The sequence below is a fragment of the Takifugu flavidus genome, chromosome 20 (genome assembly GCF_003711565.1).
Source record: "Takifugu flavidus isolate HTHZ2018 chromosome 20, ASM371156v2, whole genome shotgun sequence".
Lineage (NCBI taxonomy): Eukaryota > Metazoa > Chordata > Actinopteri > Tetraodontiformes > Tetraodontidae > Takifugu > Takifugu flavidus.
Window position 1 is genome coordinate 6,864,142 of NC_079539.1, and position 9,797 is coordinate 6,873,938.

General features: G+C 49.2%; 4 protein-coding genes across 11 annotated transcripts in view; 1 reads left to right on the top strand and 3 right to left on the bottom strand.

Annotated features, from left to right (window-relative positions):
* Window positions 1-117: 117 nt before the first annotated feature.
* katnal2 (katanin p60 subunit A-like 2) lies at window positions 118-4,816 on the top strand. Of its 2 annotated transcripts, XM_057019404.1 has the most exons (16): window positions 118-256; window positions 762-832; window positions 1,027-1,190; window positions 1,276-1,309; window positions 1,447-1,543; window positions 1,617-1,718; window positions 1,794-1,865; window positions 2,005-2,082; window positions 2,305-2,403; window positions 2,853-2,916; window positions 3,107-3,225; window positions 3,322-3,413; window positions 3,532-3,639; window positions 4,166-4,328; window positions 4,430-4,532; window positions 4,599-4,816. In XM_057019404.1, the coding sequence occupies exons 1-16, from the start codon at window positions 206-208 to the stop codon at window positions 4,745-4,747; spliced, it is 1,566 nt and encodes a 521-aa protein (XP_056875384.1). In that variant the 5' UTR covers window positions 118-205; the 3' UTR covers window positions 4,748-4,816. The 2 variants fall into 2 exon arrangements, with proteins under 2 accessions (XP_056875384.1, XP_056875383.1); XM_057019403.1 differs by having other exon boundaries at window positions 120-256; window positions 4,430-4,816.
* On the bottom strand, window positions 4,336-7,250 carry hdhd2 (haloacid dehalogenase-like hydrolase domain containing 2). Of its 6 annotated transcripts, none has more exons than XM_057019428.1 (11): window positions 7,142-7,199; window positions 6,439-6,505; window positions 6,227-6,363; window positions 6,043-6,145; window positions 5,816-5,921; window positions 5,659-5,743; window positions 5,370-5,535; window positions 5,248-5,298; window positions 5,100-5,163; window positions 4,822-4,939; window positions 4,336-4,690 (listed from the first exon to the last, which is right to left on the bottom strand). In XM_057019428.1, exons 3-10 carry the CDS (start codon window positions 6,325-6,327, stop codon window positions 4,827-4,829), a joined length of 789 nt encoding a protein of 262 aa, XP_056875408.1. In that variant the 5' UTR covers window positions 6,328-6,363; window positions 6,439-6,505; window positions 7,142-7,199; the 3' UTR covers window positions 4,336-4,690; window positions 4,822-4,826. The 6 variants fall into 6 exon arrangements, 5 of the variants coding, with proteins under 5 accessions (XP_056875408.1, XP_056875406.1, XP_056875407.1 ...); XM_057019426.1 differs by having other exon boundaries at window positions 6,439-6,577; window positions 7,142-7,195; XR_008947723.1 differs by lacking the exon at window positions 7,142-7,199 and having other exon boundaries at window positions 4,822-4,946; window positions 6,465-7,134.
* Window positions 7,251-7,482: 232 nt separating this feature from the next.
* On the bottom strand, window positions 7,483-9,448 carry ier3ip1 (immediate early response 3 interacting protein 1). Of its 2 annotated transcripts, XR_008947725.1 has the most exons (4): window positions 9,287-9,448; window positions 8,965-9,066; window positions 8,568-8,771; window positions 7,483-7,987 (listed from the first exon to the last, which is right to left on the bottom strand). XR_008947725.1 is itself a non-coding variant. In XM_057019443.1 (3 exons), exons 1-3 carry the CDS (start codon window positions 9,375-9,377, stop codon window positions 8,716-8,718), a joined length of 249 nt encoding a protein of 82 aa, XP_056875423.1. In that variant the 5' UTR covers window positions 9,378-9,448; the 3' UTR covers window positions 7,483-8,715. The 2 variants fall into 2 exon arrangements, 1 of the variants encoding a protein (XP_056875423.1); XM_057019443.1 differs by having other exon boundaries at window positions 7,483-8,771.
* A 292-nt stretch (window positions 9,449-9,740) lies between these two features.
* LOC130517507 (SKI family transcriptional corepressor 2-like) overlaps window positions 9,741-9,797 on the bottom strand; it is a 6,331-nt gene continuing 6,274 nt past the window's right edge. Inside the window, exon 6 of the mRNA XM_057019444.1 lies at window positions 9,741-9,797. This exon is cut by the window's right edge and continues 706 nt beyond it. The gene's annotated coding sequence lies outside the window, so the exon portion shown is untranslated.

A 9,797-nucleotide genomic window follows, 5' to 3' on the forward strand; every position in this document is an offset into this window, starting at 1 on the left:
TTTTTCTGGTTTGAACACACAGTTGGCTTCTCCCCCTTTAAAAACAGAAGAAAAAGAGTCGATTTAAAGCAAAACGTCTAATCTTGAAAGCGATTTCTTGGCGGGCTCAATACGTCACTGCCGCTACGGCAGCCCGGAGGGGACAAACAGGACGAGAAACAGGCGAAACTCGCAGGAAAGTGACGGTTGTCGTTTATTTCACCAAATGGAATTTTCCTATCAAAGTATGAAAGTTGCGCACCAAGTTAGAGAGGCGGTGAGTTCGTCCCGAGAGGTTCTTTGATTTAAAATATTAAATGGCGTGATAGTTGTTGTCGCTGATAATGTTTAACGAGCAAACATGCGGAAAACTGTAACTTTAGCGATGTCGGAGGCTAAGCTAACCTTTGCGGCTAACATCGATAATATACGTCAATGTAGCACACATGCATGTGTTTGCGAGCCTATTTTACACGTGTTTCAGGACGAGATTTGGCTCATTTTCACAAGCGAGCCTCGTTTCGAGCTACAATTAGCGAGCGTCTCCTGTTGCCTAGATACGCGCTGGCCTTTCTTGATTTGGCAGCTTGTCGCCCTCTAGCGGAACATTGTGGAGGTGCTGACTGTTTCATACACAGTCAAAAGGGTCTTTCGTGCACAACCCTTGAACTCACTTCACAAGCTGTTGATTTCCGACGTCTGTAATGTCTTATTGAACTTCATTTCTGAGCAAAGCGCAGCTGCCGTGTTTTCGGTGACAGCTCTTTGCTGCTGTTTTCCAGGATGAGAAGAAGGCTGAGATGAGGAAGAAGAGTCTCCTCGTCCTCATTTACGAGCACCTGCTGGGTCAAGGGTCAGTATGAAAGCACCTGATCACACAGGACTTTAAGATGTTGAGATCTGAATGACTGAGGAGAACACTGACAGAGGACAGCTCAGGTTGGACGACGCCTGGGGTTTTATCTTGAACATCTTGACGTTCCACAGCTAAATCGGTTTGTTCCCTCAGGCTGTCGGCCTTTATTGTTGCCATCTCTGTGTCTTCAGCTACGTTGCCACGGCAGCAGCCTTGGACCGGGAGACGAGAGGTGAAGTGAGGAAGTTTGAGGTGTGTGACAACGTGGACCTGGAGATGATGCTGCTGGAGTTTGAGAGTTATCACTACATCAAGTTCCACAAGTTTCCCAAAGTCGTCCGTAAAGTGACAGCAGGTATCAAAACACTCGCAGCTCCACGTGCTGCAGCCTGGAGACCGGAGGTGAGGTTGGACACAGCTGATGAGTGTTTGGTCTGCAGGTGAAAGCAGGACAGCAGGTGTTCCCCAGAAGAGGTGAGGGTTCTTCTCTCCTGCTGACCTTCACACATCACCATGTTTTCAGAGAAACTCTTTTTCTCTCAGTCCAACCTCACAACGTCCTCCTGTCTAATGTCAGAACGCTGTTGGATCATGTGACTTCTGTCCCGCAGGGGTCCGAAATCAGCTGACAGACGCCTCCCCACCATCAGCTGCCACCAGAGACGCCAGTCAGGGACCAGGACCAGGACCACCGACTCCCCCACACCTGTACACACACACACACACACACACTATGGTCCAGACAAATCTGTTGTCATGACGATGGGCTCTTGTCTTCCAGGAGGAGAGTTCCTCTGCTCATCCCGACTCTTCAGACTTTGGACTCAACATTTCCTCCATCACAGGTGCAGCTGCGGATCAGCTGCCAACAGGAAATTTCCACGTAATTCCCACTTTTACACGTTTTAACCAGAACAATCGGGATGAGATGATTCAACCTTTGGAACTGTTGTTAAAGCTGCTTCAGGGCCCGAGGACGGAGGGAAAAGGCAGAACCTTCGGAGGAAGAGCTGGCAGCTCTGATCACACGGTACCAACAGACACACATCTGAACACACGATGCCTCTGAGAAACAAACATGCAGCAACGATTTGTGACGAGACACGAAGCTGCCAAAGAGATGAGAAAAGCATCCTGATGCTGGTTAAAGCTCTTGTGATGTGTTTAAGGAACGACTGCTGAAACCTCTGAGTGGCTTCTGTGGAACAAGCAGTGAGATGAGTGAACTGGCTGCAGTCATCAGCAGGGTAACACACACACGCACACACACACACACACACACACACACACACACACACACTCTGAAGTCGAAGCAGACGCAGGAGCTGCGAGTGTCCACCAGGGGGCAGCAGAGCTCCTTATGTCTGACCTCTGTTCGCTTCCGTTTCCTGTGTGAAATGTTTGATTTTAAAGGACACTTTTCAACATAAGCACGAGTCCATCAGCGTGTCATCCCCCCCCCCCAACAGGACATCTACATGGATGACCTGAGCGTGCAGTGGGACAACATCATCGGCCTGGAAGAGGCCAAGAAATTAGTCAAAGAGGCGGTCGTCTACCCCATTAAGGTGCGTTGCTGCCTGGACCTGCTGCCGTTTCAGCTTCGATTGTGAAAGCGTCTCCTCTAAAGAGGCAGAGCAGGAGGTGCGATCAGTCCGGTTCCCTGACAGGAAGTCGATATGTAGCATAACGTGACCCAGAGACGGACAGAAGACACAGCCTTCGCCCTCTGCACCGAGCTACAGGTGACAGACACACACGCTCACGTGCGTGGAACGTGCTCGCTCTGGTGACACCACAGCAGGTCGTCTGCGTCCTCCTGACATTTCCAGTGTGAGATGAGGACGGATGTGGCTGCCCCCCAGCTCCGTCTCCATTATTATTCATTGTGAGGGGAATAAGGTCAATGTGCAGATTCGACTGCCCTCAAATTCAGAGTAATTTGTGATCTTTGCAGCGTGTGAGGCTGCTGTGCACACGCGTGTTCTCCGTGTCTGATCTGCATCTCCTCTGACAGTATCCACAGCTGTTCACAGGAATCGTGTCCCCCTGGAAGGCTCTGCTGCTCTATGGCCCCCCAGGTGAGACTCTGTCCTTCAGAGAAGCTCAGCAGCTTGTTGTGAACGTCGGTGATCTTCAGAGTTCAACGGCAGCTTCCCGGCTGGTGCTGCAGCTCTGCTGGTTGCACCGACCTCAGCCGCTGGTGTCTGCAGCAGCTTTATTGCAGCCTTCAGCGTGTCCTTCTGTCTCCCCGGCGCCACCGTCCAACAGGAACAGGGAAGACGCTGCTGGCCCAGGCCGTGGCTGCAGAGTGCAGAACCACCTTCTTCAACATCTCAGCCTCCAGCATCACCAGCAAGTGGAGAGGAGACTCTGAGAAACTGGTGCGGGTGGGTGTCGCCCTCTCACCCTCACCCTCACCCTCACCCTCACCCGGGCCCGGGCCTTCACGCGGAGCCTCAACCCGACCCGTTGTGTGTGTGCAGGTTCTGTTTGAGCTGGCCCGGTACCACGCTCCGTCCACCATCTTCCTGGATGAGCTGGAGTCCCTGATGAGCCACAGAGGGAGCGGTGGGGGGTGAGCTCATGTCTGAAGCGTGACCTTTGCCCCAGGGGCAGATGTGTTGCTGAAACTGTTGAGGGCTGTTGCTATGACGACCGTTTGAGGGGACAGAACAAACCTTCTGATGTTTCAGAGAACATGAGGGGAGTCGCAGGATGAAGGCGGAGCTGCTGGTTCAGATGGACGGACTGAAGAGTTCAGAGCAGCTGGTGTTTGTGCTGGCTGCCTCCAACCTGCCCTGGTAACACACACACACGCACACACACCACACACACACACACCTGGGGCAATTACTGACATGAATGAACATCAAATGATAAATAAATACATCTAAATAGATCCCACACTTGTCACTGAGACCAGGTGAGACCAGGTGGTGACATAAATCTGATGTTCCACCTGTGAGCTGCTGTCAGCTGGATGGTTCAGTGGTTCAGACGAGTGACGTTGGTTTGGGAGAGCAGGGTTCAAATCCCGGTCTGGTCCTTCCAGCCTCGACACAATGCTACGGCAAGGGGGAGCCAGGACGCCTGACTGGGGGGGGTCTTCACCCCCCCCCCCATGACTATTACTGACGGACACTGACTGAGGAAGCTTCTCCTGAGCTGAGCAACGTGTCAGAGATGCTGGAGAAGAGACCTGAGACTGTTGTTGTAGGGTGAGGCAGGAGACTGGCAGGTGTCTTTAATTACAGCTGATAGATTTTTTTATATATCAAACACACTGATGATTGATTCATTCATTCATGTAACAACCATGATGATCAGGGAGCTGGACCAGGCTGTGCTGAGGAGGCTGGAGAAGAGGATCCTGGTGGGGCTCCCGTCCTGGAGCGCTCGCTGCACCATGATCTCTCACTGGCTGCCTCCACGGAGCTCCACAGGGGGGCTGGAGCTCCAAGCCCAGCTGGACTATGAGGCCCTGGCAGAGGTCCAGCTTCACTCATTCATCACTTTATTAGACTTTTAATCATCTACAACAATGTTTTTTTAAAGACTTTATTTAATGACTATTGAAATGTTGTTGTCAAGGAGACGGAGGGCTACTCTGGCTCTGACATCAGGCTGGTCTGTAAGGAGGCCGCCATGAGGTCCGTCCGCAAGATCTTTGACGCCCTGGAGTCACATGACGAAGGTCTGCCCGTGTCCTCGCCGTCCTGTCCCCTCTGTCCATCCGTCACTCACGTTCTGTCCCCCCCAGGAGACGTCGACGTGGCAACCGTCCAGCTGGAGTCCGTGACAACTGCCGACTTCCTGGAAGTGATGTCGCGCAGCAAACCTTCGTGCAGAAACCTGAAGGACAAATATGCGTGGTGGGAGAGTCGGTACCAGTCGGCAGCGTCGTCGTGACGACCGCAGCTCTGCAGCCGTCTTCAGTAACGGGCTTCGCTCATTATTAAACCTCGTTAAACTCATCAACTTACCTGGCTCACTCTACCAACAGCAGGTTCTTCAGGATGTGTTCAACAGCTTCAGGGAAGCTGGGGCAGGTCAGGTGGGGCGGGGGGGCGATTTTAGCCTCGTCTCCTTTCCTGTATTTACCTGAGAGCTCAAAGCAAACACGTGAAAGCTGCAGCGTTCCAGTCAAACAGGAAGGAGATGACCGACAACTTTGGCTCCTTTTAAACTGACAGGAAATGACATCAGCTGCAGAGATGCTAACGTTCAGCTAACACATTCACACCACAAACAGCCGGCTTACCAGTTCTGACCAGAATTCCCAGCATTCCTGCATCCTGAGCCCCGCCCACATCGTCTCGGACATCCTGCAGCAACAAAGCAGACGGGAGAAGAGTGACCCAGAGGTGGTGGCGAGTAAAGCCGGAGGCTCCGGGTTCACGTGTCCTTACGTCTCCGATCATGACGGCTTCCGACGGGCTGCAGCCCAGGTCAGACAGAGCCTGCGTGAAGACGCCAGAAGCTTCGTGACTCGCGGAACTTTGCATCTTCACGGGTGGAAACTGGGCCTGACCTGTGTGAAGAAGGTCTTCTCTGGCTTCCCCACCACTGTGGCTCTGCAGTCGGCAGCGTACTCCAGGCCCGTCACAAAGGGCCCGGGACCCAGGGCCAACCCGTCCTTACGTCGGTAGTAGCGGCCCTTGTGGATGGCGATGAGAGGAGCGCCGTCCAGGATCAGTCTGGGATCAAACACAATTCAGGCTCGGAGCAGACGTCACCGGGCCCCACGAGCAGAACTGAGCCGAGTCAATGATCCGAGCAGGATCACTCCGGATCTAAATGAGGAACAAACAGTGGATCACCTGAAGGCCTCGTTGAGCGTCTGATAGTTGAAGCGATCCGGAGCGAGCCCCACCACCACGGCGTTTGGTTCTGACGTGTCCACGCCTTCACACAGAACAGCCGACTGGTGAACAACACCTTCAAGCTACGGATGGTTCAATGGTTCCTGGAACCCACCGCTGAAGTCCTCCAGCGCGCTCTCCTCCAGCAGCAGCAGCGGCCGCTGCTGTTGCTGCTCCAGCAAACTCCTGGCAGCACTCAGTGAGCTGAAGATCTCTCTTTCCTGCGGCGTCACGTCAGATATCAGCCGAGGATTGAGAGGGGAGCGCCGCGTGGCCACGTCCCGTCACGTGCTCGTGCACGTGAGCTGGTCGGTGGGAACGTTTCAGTGTTGGAAGTTCTACCTGCACGTCGAAGTCCAGGCGCCGCAGACGCTCCACTAAGTCTCTCTTGCACTCTTTTGTCGTGTTGGTCACGAACTTGACGGCGACGGACGCCTGCCGTAACCTGGGCCCAGGAGAAGAGGGAAGGATGTTAGAATGAGGTGAGCAACGTCGCCGTGGCAGCAGGAAGCTGAAGCGTTGCCACCTGCGGAGAGCCTCCTGCGCTCCAGGCACAGCCGTGTCTTCCACGTGAAGAGTTCCGCTCAGGTCGATGAGAACGGCCTTCAGAGCCCGTCTGCTCGCCATGATGGAGACCAGCTGACAGCAGGAGGTCTGCAGGAGCTGAGATGGGAAATGTTTGGTCAGAACCTAAAGTGCCTCAATAATAACGGTGGTTTCCCTCAGGCTGATCCTTACGCTCAGATGGAAGCCGGCGCCCTCACGCTCTGGAAATGGAGCTTTACTCCGTCTGAACAGGCGTCTTCTGCCATCAGAGAGATCGACCATTCATAAATCACATCGGTAGAGTCAGGATCGCTCAGATTACTGCTCAAACCTGTATCAGAGCAAACTGAGCGGATTATTGAACAGTTCAGCCTCCAAAGGTCTGACTTGCTGCCTAGAATCCAGATTTGAGGATTGTTTGATTGCATTTGGACCGAGGTGATCCTCTATTATTTAGACATGTTTGGATTTGGTTCTGTTGTGTAGTTATCAATGTGAGCGTACAATTAATGCTTTTAATGCTCAACCAAAGTATCAAAGCGGCTTAAACACTCAGCCTCAGCTTAGCGAGCTCTGCAGGCGTTTGAGAGCAAATCGAGGCTGCAACACACTTGTTTCAAATATCAAATATAGCAGGTAAAACGAGAGTTGAAACTCTTATTCGGCGGATGCTTATTGTCCCATTACATTGACCTTAAATATGTAGAATAATTCCGCACAGAGGCTAACCGCTAATATCGTTTAGCATCTCTCTCCAGCTGCCGCTCGGTCCAACTGTTGTCCCGTTCGACTGGACTCGTCAGTAAATTTAAGAACTTTATTTCAACACTGACTTGTCTCAAATTCGTAAGATGTTTCGTGTATCTTGTGCTTTATAGACATCTTCTGTCCTCACCTGATCAAAACCCGAGCGGCGCTGACATTCACTTCCTGGTTCGGATTCTTCTTCGCCGTTTTTAAAAAGCCAGTAAATCGTTTGTTTTTGCAGTCGCTCTCTGCTGCCACCTACAGCCCAAATAAATAACTGGCCACAGATTTACTTGTTTTTTTAAAAAAAACCTTTTTGAAAAACATGTTTGAACATCACTCTCCCCTTTTTAATAACACTCTACTTTCTTCACGATTATTTGATTTCTCCGTCATGTTGTAATCAGATAAGAGGGTTACCCTCAACCACTTAATCACTCATTATAATAAAACATATGTGCTGCATCCTGAGCAGATGGATGGCATTAGTGGGTTTTCAGATAGATTTAATATGGAAAGTATTACCAGAACCATAATAACCTTCTGTTTGCACGATGCCAGACAAAACATAGACCAAATCCTCTTTTTTACAAGTTTTTCCTCTCCCGTTTTCAGCTGGTTTTGTTTTTTAATGATTATTTAGCCCACGAGAGTTAATCTGACACTCGAGTCCAGACAACATCTTCATGTGAAATCTTTTGAATCTCTTTCAGACAAATGGTTTTGATAAACTGGTGGATTTCTACTGTAAGGGGGCTCTTGTAAAATATATAAAATTAAAATTCATTGTCCATTGTCCTTGTTGAGGATTTTAAATTTTAAACCGGAGCATTTATCAAATACTTGGTTCAACACAAAAACAATACAGCATTTCTGCAGATTTACTGAGCTTTAAAACAAAACAACCAGTAAATGTATAGAAAATGAAGGCTTGTTAATATATTCTGGTCACTTTGACATGCAGAAACACGCCGATGGTCACGTTCCGTTGGACCTGTGATAGATAAATTCAGACTAATCAGAGATCACAGTGGCTTAAACAAATAAATCTCCCTGATAAACATATGCTTCTAATTCCAGCTGATGCCCCTTTCCTCCCATCTCTGGATAGAAACAACAGTAACGTTAATAAAAATGTTTGTGTGGATTAATATGCTGGATAATTCACAACATATGGGGATTATCTTCATAAACTGAGCAGCACCGCAGCGTTTCAGTTCACACTCAGCAGCTTCCGCTACACTCCGGCTTTGCAGTATAAATATTTTAAACAAAATGTCAAACATTTCGTTTCTGAATTGTGTAAATCTTTTTCTTTTTTTAAAGGCAACACAACTTTAATAATTTATTTCAAGAAAGAACAGTCGGTATGTTGCTGTTTTCGTGGATCATATGTCCAAATCCATGCGTTCCCTCTGGAGTTCTGTGGTTTAAACTACATCCCAGTTCATGAGAAATAAACTATTCTGTGTAACATTTTCCATCTTTATCAAACCTAAAACGTTGGCTCATACTGTTCATCATCATCATCTCGATGTCACGTGTTTAAAAAGAGTGAACAGTGGATCACCAACATTTTCATTTTGTTCCGTTTCTGCGGCGCTGACGAGCGGCTGACAGTCGTGAGCATCCGTGGGTTTATCATCCGTGGGTTCTGTTGCCATGACGATGGTTCTGCTCCTTGGTACATGTGGTCGTTGGCTTGATTTTATCGCCCTGTTGTCATCCAAACACCAACAGCAGGACGATAGAGGCCGAGTTCACAATTATCAACGGAACTAGAGGAAGAAAAAAGTACTTTAAAATGGATTTTAGATCTAATAAGTTAATCAAATCAGATCAGACTAGATTTGAATGGAGCCGAACTTTAGAATCAGAGAACGTCAGCATCATTTCGACCTGCCGTCCTCCCAACTCAACTGCTCCAAGGGAACTTTGACTCCATTTCATGAATATCAGAAACTTCCCAACCTCTCATGACGGTCCGAACCGAGCGGATGAGATGGAGAATCTGGGCTTTGACTCCTGGATCATCTCCGAAGCCCCCGACTCCCTGATCCACCCCCCAACCGACTGCAGAACAACAGACAGACCAAACAGGAGAAAACGGGCCGTTTAGTCCCTTTAACACCCCCTTTATCGAGCTTCATGGTGCGGGAAACACAATAAAACAAGCTAACATTCGGCCGTCCAGTCTGCTGCTGCCAGCATCTCTGGGGCGGCGGGAGGCCAAATCCACCCGCGCGACAACATTTCTCCAAAAACGATCAAGTTTAAAATATTTCAGGCTCACTTTTACTCAGAAATCGCTCTTCGTGTAACACGGCGACCGCGTTCGTGCAGAGAATCGCGGTCTGGATGAGGGAGTAGAGGGTGAACGCCATGCTGGCACCTTCTTCTTCTACTGTTCCTGAAGCGTCCCGTCTTCTTCTACGGTCACTCCCTGCTGCCGTAAACGGACGGAGGAAGTCGTGCAACATGTTCATGTTAAAAACTGTTCTTTAAAAAACGAGTCACATAAAAACTGTCCTCATTCGATGGCAGGTTAAAGTGATTATGTTTTTAAAAGATACTCACACTTTCTTTTTTTACATCTTCTTGCTTTGTATTACCGAAAATGTTTTTGTAAAACACAGATGGAAGATTCGTTTGTGTTTTCACTTAATATTCACGTTGCAGATTACGTTTAGTATTTTTTTTCATTTGCATTTAAACATCAAAATGACAGAAAATACTTTCAAACCACATTCTGCTTATTGTATAGACTTTTAATTTGCACATAAATAGTAGAGAAACTACAAGAA